This window comes from Tamandua tetradactyla, chromosome 7 (genome assembly GCF_023851605.1).
Source record: "Tamandua tetradactyla isolate mTamTet1 chromosome 7, mTamTet1.pri, whole genome shotgun sequence".
NCBI lineage: Eukaryota > Metazoa > Chordata > Mammalia > Pilosa > Myrmecophagidae > Tamandua > Tamandua tetradactyla.
In genome coordinates, this window is record NC_135333.1 from 35600925 (window position 1) to 35615864 (window position 14940).

The 14940-nt window shown below is 40.0% G+C and overlaps 1 protein-coding gene, 1 long non-coding RNA gene and 1 other non-coding gene across 5 annotated transcripts in view; 1 reads left to right on the forward strand and 2 right to left on the reverse strand.

Annotated features, from left to right (window-relative positions):
• Positions 1 to 10491, forward strand: part of LOC143691076 (uncharacterized) — a 29569-nt gene extending 19078 nt beyond the window's left edge. The window contains exons 2-3 of the long non-coding RNA XR_013179338.1: positions 7422 to 7680; positions 10108 to 10491. This is a non-coding gene — a long non-coding RNA (uncharacterized LOC143691076). The remainder of the gene's footprint in view (positions 1 to 7421; positions 7681 to 10107) is intronic.
• Positions 1 to 14940, reverse strand: part of TCF20 (transcription factor 20) — a 152476-nt gene that overhangs the window by 20192 nt on the left and 117344 nt on the right. For all 3 annotated transcript variants that reach the window (XM_077169060.1, XM_077169059.1, XM_077169057.1), the window contains exon 3: positions 6276 to 6369. In XM_077169060.1, the coding sequence (XP_077025175.1) occupies positions 6276 to 6369 (94 nt within the window). The remainder of the gene's footprint in view (positions 1 to 6275; positions 6370 to 14940) is intronic.
• Positions 7874 to 8012, reverse strand: LOC143643068 (small nucleolar RNA snoR127). The gene has a single exon (XR_013156109.1). It is a non-coding gene; the product is annotated as a small nucleolar RNA snoR127 (small nucleolar RNA).

Below are 14940 nucleotides of genomic sequence, written 5' to 3' on the forward strand. Positions count from 1 at the left end.
GTGGAATACACACAAATGTCCACCCCCGCAGAGCAGAGCAGAGTAGGCTGCTGGGTGGTGTGACTTAGGGGATCAGAAAGACCAAAAAATGCCCAAGACTCAGTCACCTGGTGAAGTTACTTCTTTCGTCCTAGTTCTCCTAAAGGCCTGGGGCAAAGCCAGAAGGCCAAGAGCCCCTCCTACCTCCTGCTGACCCAGGCAGCCACCCTTTCTCTGGATACACCAACTGTGTTAAATAGAGATACTACCAACTTACATGGGCAGATTAGATTACACAGGTTCAAACATGGAAAATACCATGTACTTATTAACACTCAATCACACAGTAACTTCTGCTTTCTCAGCCTGCAGTGGGGATGGGACAGCCTGGGATAGCTTCTACTTTAGAGATGGTGGTTTCGGGAAGGCCATGTAGCCCTCTCCAAAGAATCTCACAGATACTGCACAAGCTGATCAAGGGGGCTCTAAGCCTGTGCTGCTTAGTCCCTAATCAGAGGGTGCCAATTTAAGTATAAATTACTTTGACATTTAAAATAAAATAAACAATTCAGTTCTTAAATCACACTAGCCACATTTTAAATGCTTGGTGGTCATGGAGGGCTTGTGCCTATTGTGTTGGACAAGGCAGATACAAGAGCACTTCCGTCCCTGCAGAAAGTCATATTCCACAGCGCTGCTTATTCCCTTGAGAAGCTGCAGCAGGAAGGCAGGAGGTGAGCTGGGAGCAGACACCATCCTCCAAGGTGAGCTCTTGCTTTTGTAAGCCTGGTTCAGGACATGGCTGCATACCCCATGTGTATCTGGGGTGTCACGTGATTATTCACCTGCCTGCTCACCCTGTTTCTGAGAACAGCCTCCCTGCAGGGGACCATGTTGTACCCAACTGCTGAGTGAGATGGCTAATTCTTGCAGGACTCACTATATTAAACTAACAACCACCAAAGACTTAATACTAAAAGTCCTCATTTAAAAACCATGAAACCTAAACTAGAAAAAGAAAGCAAAACATTCTGATATAACTAGGGCAACATAATGAAAATGAGAAAAGGCAAACTGGTTGGCTCCTGAGAAAGAAGTAGTTAACAGCTGCACTATAGAATATGCGAGACCACAACCTGGGGTGAAAAACAGTTTCAATTCAGTGTGGAAACATTTAGGGGAAGAAAGAAAAAGGAAAGGATAGGCTAAAACCTCAACTCCCTGACCAACATATGAAGGCTCCCTATCCACCCAACCCCATCCCTAACCCCATTCCCAGCCACCATCCCATTCTCAGGAAGACTCTCAGCACATGCACGTGCATGCATGCACACACACACACATGCCTTTATGAGAATCTAACTGGGATAAACATTATCCTTTTGTACCTTCCCTGTTCTCTTTAGCTGCTCCTCTGACAGAAACTTGGAAAGAAAAGAGGGAGGAAGGAAAAGGAGGCTAAGAGGGCATTACAAAGGGGGAAAGTGCTTAAACAAAAGTCAGGGGTACCGGAATGGCTCCTGAAACTACAAAACATTGTTGAAAGAAATTAAAGAAGACTGAAATAAAGAGAAAGCCACCTTCCCATGTTCATGGATTGGAGGACTAAATATTATTAAGATGGCAATACCCCCCAAAGCAATCTATAAGTTCATTGCAATTGAGTCCTCATAAAAATTTCAGCTGGCTTCTTTGCAGGCATTGACAAGCCAATTCTGAAATTGACATAGAAATTCAAAGGACCTCCAAGCAGCCAAAATAACCTTGAAAAAGAAAAACAAAGTTGGAGGACTCACACTTCACAATTTCAAAGCTTGCTCCAAAAGGTACAGTAATCAGGATGGTGTGGTACTGGCAGAAGGATATAGAATTGAATTGATATGGAATAGAATAGAGTCTCTAGAAATAAACCCTAACATTTATGGTCAACCAATTTTTGCAAAGGGTGTCAAGACAATTCAACGGGGAAAAGAATGATCTTTTCAACACATGGTGCTGGGACAACTGGATATCCACATGCAAAAGAATGAATTTCAACTCCCATATCACACCACATGCAAAAATTAACTTAAAATGGATCAACAGATTAAAACCTAAATGTAAGAGCTAAAACTACAAAACTCTTAGAAGAAAACAGGTACAAATCAAACCAACCAACCAACTAAACAAAAACAGATTATAGGTTTTCAGGGGCAGGGTAAGGGGGGCAATCGGGAGTGACTGCTAATGGGTACTAGTTCTTTTTGGGGGTGACAAAGAAAGAAAATAGGTACAAATATCCATGACTTTGATCCTGGCGACAGAGAGGACTCCCAGGGATGAATCAGACCTGGTACCATGGGATCAACAATTATATCCTCACCAAAAGGGTGAAAAGAAGTGTAATTAATAAAGTATCAGTGACAGAGAGAGTTCAAATAGAGCCGAGAGGCTACTCTGGAGGTTGCTCTTATGCAAGCTTCAGGTAGAACTTGCTACCTATTATAACTTGCCAACCCCCAACTAGGACCATTCCAGCCAATCCTAAACAACACGTAGGACAATTTATAAGATTCCACGAGGGTTCTAGCACTAGAGTAACTTGCCAGAAACCTACAACCTCCAGATGGGTCCCTGGTCCAGATAAGTTGTGAAACCTAGCCCAGCCTCTCCAGAACATCAGATAGTTCCATCTCCCTATCCCATATAAGTGACAGACCCTTCCAATATCAAACATTTAGAACTGCCATAGCCCAAACAACCCCAATGAGAGGTATGGAAAGATCAAAGGTGATGGTGGAATTATACATAGAAAATAGGACTTACCAAATGAATATGCATGCTGAATCATTAAATTGATATCTTTTTAAGTTTCCAGTATTTTAGAGCAGCTAGAAGTAAAAGCCTAAAATTGTGAAATTATAACCCATGTCAAAGTGTGAAATATGTTCTACAACTGATTGTGGTGCTGGGCTTTGAAATTTATAGTTTTTTTGTATACATGCTATTGTTCACCAAAAAAGAAGGAAAAAAAAGTCGATTGTGATGATAAAAAAATATTTAAGCCCTCAAGCCTTCTATATTCTGGAGCAGTTAGAAGGAAAAATATGAGAGGATTGTATGGTAGCCCATGACAAACTCTGGGATCTATCCTGTAACCACTTTTTGAAGAGTACTTTGAAAACTATTGCTTTTTTTATTTCTTTGCTTTGTATATTTGTTATACTATACAATAAAAAAAGTTTAAAAAAATTCATACTTTGAATGAGGCAATAGTTCAAAAGCAACGCAAGAAAAAATAGATAAAATGGACTTCAGCAAAATTAAAAACTTTTGTGCATCAAAGGACATGATCAAGAGTGTGGAGACAACTACAGAATGGGAGAAAATATTTGCAAATTATTCATTTGATAAGGATTTAATATCTGGAATAAAAAAAGAACCCTTAAAACTCAACAACAAAAAGACAAACAACCTAATTAAAAAATGAGCAAAGGGCTTAAATAGACATTTCTCCAAAAGCACATGAAAAGATGCTCAACATCATTAGCCATCAGGGAAATTTAAGTCAAAACCATCATGAGATACCACCTCACACCATTAGGATGGCTTCAACTAAAAAAAAAAAAAAAAAAAAAGGAAAATAACAGGTTGGCAAGGATGTGGAAAAATGGCAACCAGCAGTTTGGTGGGAATGTAAAACAGTAGAACCACCTTAGAAAACAGTTTGACAATTCCTTAAAAAGTTGAACATGGATTTCTCATATGATCCAGCAATTCTACTTCCAAGAGAAATGAATACTTGTCCACACAAAGACTTGTAGCCAACTGTTCATAGTGGCGTAATAGCCAAAAAGTAGAAACAACCTAAATTGTCCATCAACCTATGAACAGATAAAAAAAAAGTGGTATATATCCACACAATGCAGTATTATTATGTGGGAATAAAAAGGAATGAAGAACTGATACATTCTACAGCATGGATGAATCTTAAAAACATTATGTTAGTTGCATGACAGAATAAAGTTATAAAGTATGTAACAACATGGATGGACCTTGAGGACATTATGCTGAGTGAGATTAACCAGAAACAAAAGGACAAATACTATATGGTCTCACTGATATGAATTAACATTAGTGAATGAACTTGGAGAATTTTCGTTAAGAACAGAGACCATCAGGAGATAGAGATAGGGTAGATATCGGGTAACTATGCAACAGGACTGATTGTAAAAATTCGTAAATGGACAGCACAATACTACCTAACTGTAATACAATAATGTTAGTACACTGAATGAATGTCAGAATGATAGAGGGAGGAGGGCTGGGGCATAAATGAAATCAGAAGGAAAGACAGATGATAAAGACTGAGATGGTATAATCTAGGAATGCCTAGAGTGTACAATGATAGTGACTAAATGTTCAAATTAAAAAGTGTTTTTGCATGAGGAAGAACAAAGGAATGTCAATATTGCAGGGTGTTGAAAATAGACAGTCATTCATATTTTATTTATATTTAGTGTGAGACTAAAGCAAAAAATGTTATTTTGTACAAAATTTATAATTTGACTAGTGCATTTCCTAATATAACTTATATGGACAGTTTAATTGAACACTATACGTACATGGAACCTTGAGTAGGGCATGAGATTTTATAGTTTTGTCCTAAGTGATGGCCCAATAAATCCCAAACTGATTTGAACAGTGAATAAAAAAGTGTTTGCAAAGCCCCCTTGGGGGGGTGGCGAGAATGGGGGAAAATTCAACTTCCCCATGTGAAGAATTCCTGATATTCTCACAAGCAGTGGGGACAATCAAAGCAAGAGGCCAAGCCCTCAATCTTGGAAATCCCCACAAAGGATAGGCTAAACCTACTTAAAATTAGGCCTCAGAGTCACCCCCCAGAGAACGTCTTTGTTGCTCAAATATGGCCTCTCTCTTTTAGCCAACACAACAAGCAAAACTCACTGCCCTGCCCCTCTCTATGTGGGACATGACCCCCAGGGGTGTAAACCTTCCTGGCAACATGGGACAGAAATCCTAAAATGAACTGGAACTCAGAGTCAAGGGATTGAGAAAACTTTCTTGACCAAAAAGGGGAACAGAAATGAGACAACATAAAGTGTCAATAGCTGAGAGACTTCAAACAGAATTGAGAGGGTATCCTGGAGGTTATTCTTACGCATTATTTAGATGTCACCTTTTTAGTTAAGGTATATTGGATAGGCTGGAGGGAAGTGAAAATGTAGAACTGTGTTTCAGTAGCCATGTTTCTTGAAGATGACTGTATAATGATACAGCTTTCAAAATGTGATGTGTGATTGTGAAAACCTTGTATCTGATGCTCCTTTTATCTACGAAATGGACAGATGAGTAAAACATATGGATCAAAAAAAATAAATAGGGGGAACAAATGTTAAAATATTAAAACATTTAAATGTTAAAACATTTTAACAAATGTTAAAATCTACTATTTTAACAAATGTTAAAATAGTAGATTTAAATGTTAGTGATCAATAAAAGGGAGTGGTAAGGAGTATAGAAAAAATTAGGGGAAACAAAGGTTAAAATATATTGGGTAGATGGAAATACTAGCAGTCAATGAGAGGGAGGGGGGTAAGGGGTATGGTCTGTATGAGTTTTTTTCTTTTTATTTCTTTTTCTGAATTGATGCAAATGTTCTAAGAAATGATCGTGGTGATGAATGTACAATTATGTGATGATATTGTGAGTTACTGATTATATACCAAGAATGGAATTTGATCATATGGTAAGGATGTTTGTGTTTGTATGTTGCTATGTTTAAAAAATAAAATTAAAAAAAAAAAAGAAAGAAAGAAAGAACAAAAAAAAAACCATTATGCTAAGTGAAAGAAGTCAGTCACAAAGACCACATATTTCATGATTCCATGTATATGAAATGTCCAGAATAGGCAAATCTATGGGGAAAGAAAGTAGATTACAGGTTTTGGGGGGCAGGGTAAGTGGGGCATGGGAGTGACTGTTAATGGGCAGGAGTTTTTTGGGGGGTGACAAATATATTCTAAAGTTTATTGTGGTGATGGCTGTACAACTCTGAAAATATGATTTAATTATACACTTTAAATAGTAAACTGTATGGTATGTGAATTATATCTCAATAAAGCTGTTATTAAAAAAAATTAGCCCAATTTACTCCTCTCCTCATTTCTTCAGAATTTACAAACATAACAGAACGGGTCAAAAAAAAAGAATTATAAAGTAAAAAAAAGGAGAGAATCAGGTCTGTGTCCTAACCTTTAGGTTGCTCTGAATAAGGGTCCGTGGTCCCATCTTACCTGCATCAATGGCACATGGGTAATGGTATCGAAAGGAGCAGCCTTTGTTGTAGCAGCCCAAGGTGGCACCTGCCTCCTGGCAGTGGGAACATTTCTGAAAGGAAGCAAGAAGTCAGGCATGTTAGTATCCCAGACTCACCCCTTTCCTCTGAGCCTTTTCTGGATCCCATTGGTTAGACTTCAGCATGTGTCTCTGTGGTTACAGAAGTCTGTGGGGGCAGAATGGGCTGGTCAATTTCTAAACATCACTCACTGACCACACTGTGGAAGGGATCCAGCAACAACTTTTTAGGTCAGACCTCACAAATGTTTGCAAATAAATTATAGAGAACTTCCCAGTGGGGTGAGAGAAGCACTTCTACAGGTGTGGCAGACACACCAGAGGGTTAGAACCTGTCCCTGTTGTTCCTGTGGTTCACCCACGGCCTTCTTTGCCTATCTTCCTTATTTCTCACCACTATTTTTGAGCTGCCTATAACACTTGCCTATTTATTTCTGGTGTGGAAGTCTGGTATAAGAGAAGAGGGTAAGATAGAAGAGTTATATATAAATCTTTCAGAATTAAAAGTGGAATTTGGTTTCTAGTTTTTCTTGTAGTTGTAAGAAGATTTTATTTTTATTTCTGATTTACTTATCCCAAATGCCTAATACAAGTATCCTTCCCTTTTCAGAAAACATGGACTCCTGTGTGCAAACTGTATTTTTATACATTTAATCCTATTTTAAATTTGCAAGGAAACATGCCATGAATTTCTGGCTAAGAAAAATTATTCTGTAATTGAGCTGGTGCTCCTCAAATTATCAGGTTTTCTTTAAGTGGGTACTTCTCTATCATCCACACCAGGCTGCTGTGAGTGCTCATCTTGTCAGCATTAGAAAAGTGTCCTATCAGCAGGATAGTATTTGTGAAATTCAACCATATATGGCCCAAATGAGGGAAGGATGTAGACTTGCCAGGGGACCAAGACACACCCAGATGAGGCTAAATGGAGAGCCAGACACTTCCTTGCTCCCGAGTTTAAGAAGTAGAGCAGAGTAGCGTGCACAAAGCAGCACCTGTGGAAAAGAATGGTACCCCCCCATGCTCCTGCACCTTTCCTAGGGCAAAGTGACTAATGGATGTTCTTCCCCTTTTCCCACACAAAGGCAGGCCTAGGATGAGTACCTGAGAAAGGGTTGTGTGGCTCGACAGGCCCTGCAATAGCTGGGGGCACTTCCCTTGTGAGAGCAACCCAAACCTGAACAGCGGTCAAGGCCTACATATCTCCAACCCAGAGCAGCAGGAGCAGGAGCTGGACAAGACAGACCTGGATCAAGCTTCCAGAATGCTGCTGCTGACAGCACAACTCCATGAATGGCAGTGTTCATGAATCCCAAGTGCTCGCCAATGCAGGCTCCAATGCAAGTGAGTGACATGGATTAACTCATTCAGTCCTCATAACTACCTCTTGGATAGGTGCTCAGAATCTCTCCACTATACAGCTGAGATTCATACTGACCAACCCTGACCAACTCGAGACAAATAGGACAGGAATAGGACACTGCAAGACAGGTCCTCCTTTAAGAGCTTTCCCTTTGTCTCAGAAGACCATGATCCTTCTGATCAGTAAACATTTCCATGTTCTATCATAATTCTACAGCCCCACTTCAACGGGTGTCATAAAAACTCTCCAAGCAATTCTAACACACTTTCTGGCTTAAGAACTACTAGTCTGATTCAAACCCTCAACTTTTTAGAGGAGGAAAACAAAGACCTGGAGAGATGCAATGAATGGCTGAGCTAGGGGTTCCAGGTTTTCTGGGAGCCATTTAGTGCTTTCTCCATTCTATTTATGTCCCCTATACCCTTACCTATAGATTGTGGGGTGTGGTAGACAGAATTATGCCACCCCCCTCCACCAATGATAAACATCCTAATCTTAGAACCTGTGACTTCACATGGGAAAAGGGACTTTGCAGATGTTATTAAGGACCTTGAGATGGGACCTTATTTTGGATTATCTAGATGGACCTAATCTAATTTCATGGGTCCATAAAAGCAATCAGCTTCTCCTGGAGTGGTCAGAGGGAGATGTGATGGGGAAGCAGGGTCAGAAAGATGCAACACTGATGGCTTTGAAGCTGGAGGAAGGAGCCATGGGCCAAAGAATATGGACAGTTTCCAAAAGATGGAAAAGGCAAGAACGTGGATTTTTCCTTAGAGCCTCCAGAAAGAAACAGTCTTGCCAACACCTTGATTTCAATCCAGTAAGACTTGTGTCAGACTTATAACCTATAGAATTGTAAGGTAATAAATTTGTGTTTTAAGCCACTAGTGGTAATTTGCTACAAAAGCTGTAGAAACTAACTCATGGGATTCTCCATAGAATCTCATATTGAGAGAAGTGGACATTTCCTTTTTACATTATTCAGTGTAACAAGTTAATTTTATTTGCTTTTCATTAGGGAAACTGGCAACACACTATCACTGAACACTAAAACCAGAAGGGACTCTGGCTGTCCTCAATTCTCTGTCTTCTAGCTAAAGGAACAGGGGCTAGAAGCAAAGTTACCTTACAAAGATCACATAGCTAGAAAGTAAGAGAACTCTAATGTCAATGCTTTTTATTCTGAAGTTCAAAATACTTTATACCACACAATGCTGCCTTCTAGTCCCCTACATTGACTCAACTAGCCAACATCTGAAAAGTATTTCCTATGGGCCAGGTGCCAAAGACAGAATATAAAAACTTATCTCCATTTTATCTTTCATCTCTCTTCCCCTCACCTAACTAACCCCTAAATCAAAACTCAGGTTACTACCATTTCCAGCTAGATTTTTATTCTTTACCCACTGAAAATAAAAAAGCCACTGTCTGCATAGCCAAATGTCCTTTATTTCTCATGATTCTGCTGTTAGAAGTTTAACAATCTATGGTCCCAGGAAAGTCCATGCAATGCAGCTCCCCACACAAAATGACACACAGTAGTGACTAAAGTTGCTTTCTAAATCAGGACACATTTATCAAATAAGCAACAACCCAATCCTCTCATGATGAAATAATCTCTTAATAGTGAATTTTTCATTTATTATGGAAGGGGATAAATGCTACTTTTAAACTGACAAGAACCAGCCTGTATTTCTCAATAAAGTAAACCCTGAAAATAAATGATAAAGTTTATTGTAAGTTCTTTGGACATGTTTAAACCACAGGAAATGACCAAACATTCACGTGACTTTTACACCAGTCCTGGTCACTGTCTAAGAGGAAGGGCTGGCTGACTTGAGATGGCAAATGGCAGTGGCCAAATCACCTCAGAGCAGAACGAAGGCCTGAGTAAATTTTGCATGCCTCTTCATTCACAGAAAGGCTCTTTCCTATGAGTGTAACAGCGACCTGAATAATTAATTACTCTGTTGAGTGTCCAACCCAGAGGAGCCACAGAGTGCTGGAGCACTGGGTCAGTGCGTGATCAGTGCAATGACAAATGACAGGTTCTGTTGGAATCTTACACTCAGACCATACACTTGGGCGCTACTGCACTGGGGACAGCTTTTATCCAGCATTTCCCACACTTTCGCTCATGTTTACAGTAGGTTCATATTCATATTTGTCTACCTCCTTAATGTGAGATTCATTCTTGTATCCCTAAGTTCAGTACACCAAAGAGCCTGTAAAATGGGAGTTGATGGAATGAATGCAACATCTGATAAATGTGAAAGCTTGGAGAAAACAAAGGAAATTGTTCTTCAGTACAGTTTTAAAAGCTGATGTGAGAATGTGGAATAAGGTGTGTTAATTTTTGGCCATCTCAAACGTTTTTTTCTTTTAATTATGCCTCCTATATCTAGGACAGAAGCCTCTGCCACCTGAGCTACCTACTTGAGCTACACTGAAGCAATGTGGTCTACATTCAAAGAGCTATTCTTAAAGGTCCTGGGAACAAATTTCTTTGATGCAACTCTGCACCCCATCTAGTTTCTTTCAAGAGCACTTCAAAGTGTTAGCTAAAGTCTTACATATAAAACTCTGTGTGTTTTGGGTCTTTGCTTCCTTAGAATTGGACAATCTCCTTATTCTTCCTCATGAAAGCTCATGAGAGTGGCTGAAGTGTTTTGCTGCTTGCTGTTCTCACAAAGACTCTGGAAAAGGACTCCAGAGCCTACCTTTGGAATGTGCGCCACAGCCCAGGGCACCACCAAGGGCTTCAAAGCCAAATGTAAGAAGGCTAGAGACGTGCTCAGTTATTCTTATGTCTAGGGTCCATTTAATCAATGCCACTAGACACATGTTTCATGCATTTAAAAGTTGTACTTATGCTCAACAGCTGATACAGAAAAAGCACCAATTTCAAAAACTGAATCTGTTAAATTTATGTCTTAAATGACGTTGGTGGCATTTGCTATCTAATGGCTATTTGTGTGTAAATTAACACACGAGATCCAGATTTGACTGGCTTTTTAGAATAGAAGTAGTTGGTCTAATGTGATTATTACCCAGGTGTGAAGAAACACAGTGCAAGTGGAAAAAGAACCAGAGGGTGTGGATGGTCCATTCATGTGTGGAAATAAAAAATGTCATCACGGACTTCCGGAGAAGATGGCGGCTTAGTAAGATGCGCAGATCTTAGTTCATCCTCCAGAACAGCTACTAGGGGAGTAGAAACGATACAGAACAGCTCCCGGAGCCAAGACAGAGATAAAAAAGACAGCGTACCCCATCCTGGAACGGCTGACTGGCTGAGACAACCCGCTCCGGTGAGATTGCCGAGGGGCGCGGGCTTCCCCGGGCGGGGCGGCAAGCGGCCGGAGTCCCTCCCTTCCTCCTTCCCGGGCCAGCTGGCAGAATTGGGCAGGCGGTCCCCTCAAGCCGTGGCGGCTGGCGCCCCCACCAGCGCGGCCCCCCGGACCAACTGAGAGAATTGGATTGGAAATCCCCAGGCTGCGGAGAACGGTGACGGAGGCGGGGGTCCCTTCCAAACACGTGACTCCCCAGTCCGGCTGGGAATGGTGCACTCTCCCGGGCCGCGGCGGCTGGCGCCCTCCCGCCACGCTTGGCGCCCTGGGCCGACTAGGAAATTCGGACGGGTGCTCTCCAGGGTTGCGGTGGTCGGCGACCCTCCCTGCATTTGGACCCGCGGGCCGGCTGGCACTCTTCCAAGCCGCTTCGGTTGGCGAACCTCCCCCACGGTGAGAGTTTTCCAAAGTTAAAGGACCCACAGCACCTTTTACTGGTGGGACCCGCAGAAAAACGTGTGCCACGAGCGCCACCTACTGGGCAGGACAAGAACAACGGAACCCAGAGATTTCACAGAAAAATCTTTCAACCTGTTGGGTCCAACACCCAGGGAAACCTGACTAAATGCCCAGACGCCAGCAGAAGATAACGGATCACGCTCAGAAAATTGAAAATATGGCCCAGTCAAAGGAACAAACCAATAGTTCAAATGAGATACAGGAGCTGAGACAACTAATTCTGAATACACGAACAGAAATGGAAAACCTTTTCAAAAACAAAATTGATAAATTGAGGGAGGACATGAAGAAGAAACGGGCTGAACAAAAAGAAGAAACAGAAAAACTGAAAAAAAAAATCACAGAATTTATGGAAGTGAAGGATGAAGTAGAAAAGATGGAAAAAACAATGGATACCTACAATGATAGATTTAAAGAGACAGAAGATAGAATTAGTGATTTGGAGGATGGAACATCTGAATTCCAAAAAGAAACAGAAACTATCGGGAAAAGAATGGAAAAATTTGAACAGGGTATCAGGGAACTCAAGGACAATATGAACCGCACAAATATACGTGTTGTGGGTGTCCCAGAAGGAGAAGAGAAGGGAAAAGGAGGAGAAAAACTAATGGAAGAAATTATCACTGAAAATTTCCCAACTCTTATGAAAGACCTAAAATTACAGATCCAAGAAGTGCAGCGCACCCCAAAGAGATTAGACCCAAATAGGCGTTCACCAAGACACTTACTAGTTAGAATGTCAGAGGTCAAAGAGAAAGAGAGGATCTTGAAAGCAGCAAGAGAAAAACAGTCCATCACATACAAGGGAAACCCAATAAGACTATGTGTAGATTTCTCAGCAGAAACCATGGAAGCTAGAAGACAGTGGGATGGTATATTTAAATTACTAAAAGAGAAAAACTGCCAACCAAGACTCCTATATCCAGCAAAATTGTCCTTCAAAAATGAGGGAGAAATTAAAACATTCTCAGACAAAAAGTCACTGAGAGAATTTGTGACCAAGAGACCAGCTCTGCAAGAAATATTAAAGGGAGCACTAGAGTCAGAAACGAAAAGACAGAAGAGAGAGATATGGAGAAGAGTGCAGAAACAAGGAAAATCAGATATGATATATATAATACAAAGGGCAAAATGGTAGAGGAAAATATTATCCAAACAGTAATAACACTAAATGTTAATGGACTGAATTCCCCAATCAAAAGACATAGATTGGCAGAATGGATTAAAAAACAGGATCCTTCTATATGCTGTCTACAGGAAACACATCTTAGACCCAAAGATAAACATAGGTTGAAAGCGAAAGGCTGGAAAAAGATATTTCATGCAAATAACAACCATAAAAGAGCAGGAGTGGCTATACTAATATCCAACATATTAGAATTCAAATGTAAAACAGTTAAAAGACACAAAGAAGGACACTATATACTAATAAAAGGAACAATTAAACAAGAAGACATAACAATCATAAATATTTACGCACCGAACCAGAACGCCCCAAAATACGTGAGGAATACACTGCAATCACTGAAAAGGGAAAGAGACACATATACCATAATAGTTGGAGACTTCAATTCACCACTCTCATCAATGGACAGAACATCTAGACAGAGGATCAATAAAGAAATAGAGAATCTGAATATTACTATAAATGAGCTAGACTTAACAGACATTTATAGGACATTACATTCCACAACAGCAGGATACACCTTTTTCTCAAGTGCTCATGGATCATTCTCAAAGATAGACCATATGCTGGGTCACAAAGCAAGTCTTAACAAATTTAAAAAGATTGAAATCACACACAACACTTTCTCGGATCATAAAGGAATGAAGTTGGAAATCAATAATAGGCGGAGTGCCAGAAAATTCACAAATATGTGGAGGCTCAACAACACACTCTTAAACAACGAGTGGGTCAAAGAAGAAATTGCAAGAGAAATTAGTAAAAACCTCGAGGCGAATGAAAATGAAAACACAACATATCAAAACTTATGGGACGCAGCAAAGGCAGTGCTAAGAGGGAAATTTATTGCCCTAAATGCCTATATCAGAAAAGAAGAAAAGGCAAAAATGCAGGAATTAACTGTCCACTTGGAAGAACTGGAGAAAGAACAGCAAACTAATCCCAAAGCAAGCAAAAGGAAAGAAATAACAAAGGTTAGAGCAGAAATAAATGAAATTGAAAACATGAAAACAATAGAGAAAATCAATAAGACCAGAAGTTGGTTCTATGAGAATATCAATAAGATTGATGGGCCCTTAGCAAGATTGGCAAAAAGAAGAAGAGAGAGGATGCAAATAAATAAGATCAGAAATGGAAGAGGAGACATAACTACTGACCTCACAGAAATAAAGGAGGTAATAACAGGATACTATGAACAATTTTATGCTAATAAATACAACAATTTAGATGAAATGGATGGGTTCCTGGAAAGACATGAACAACCAACTTTGACTCAAGAAGAAATAGATGACCTCAACAAACCAATCACAAGTAAAGAAATTGAATTAGTCATTCAAAAGCTTCCTAAAAAGAAAAGCCCAGGACCAGACGGCTTCACATGTGAATTCTATTAAACATTCCAGAAAGAATTAGTACCAACTCTCCTCAAACTCTTCAAAAAAATCGAAGTGGAGGGCGGGCCGCGGTGGCTCAGCGGGCAAAGTGCTTGCCTGCCATGCCGGAGGACCTCGGTTCGATTCCCGGCCCCAGCCCATGTAAAAAACAAACAAACAAAACAAAATACAATAAAACAAGAAAATGTTTAAAGATGTTTCCTTTCCTTCCTTCTATCCTTCCTTCCTTCTCTCTGTCTTTCCTTCCCTTCCTCCCTCTCTCTTTAAAAAAAAAAAAAAAAAAAAAAAAAAAAAAAAAAAAATCGAAGTGGAGGGAAAACTACCTAATTCATTCTATGAAGCCAACATCACCCTCATACCAAAACCAGGCAAAGATATTACAAAAAAAAGAAAACTACAGACCAATCTCTCTAATGAATATAGATGCAAAAATCCTCAATAAAATTCTAGCAAATCGTATCCAACAACACATTAAAAGAATTACACATCATGACCAAGTAGGATTCATCCCAGGTATGCAAGGATGGTTCAACATAAGAAAATCAATTAATGTAATACACCATGTCAACAAATCAAAGCAGAAAAATCACATGATCATCTCAATTGATGCAGAGAAGGCATTTGACAAGATTCAACATCCTTTCCTGTTGAAAACACTTCAAAAGATAGGAATACAAGGGAACTCCCTTAAAATGATAGAGGGAATATATGAAAAACCCACAGTTAATATAATCCTCAATGGGGAAAAATTGAAAACTTTCCCCCTAAGATCAGGAACAAGACAAGGATGTCCACTATCACCACTATTATTCAACATTGTGTTGGAGGTTCTAGCCAGAGCAATTAGACAAG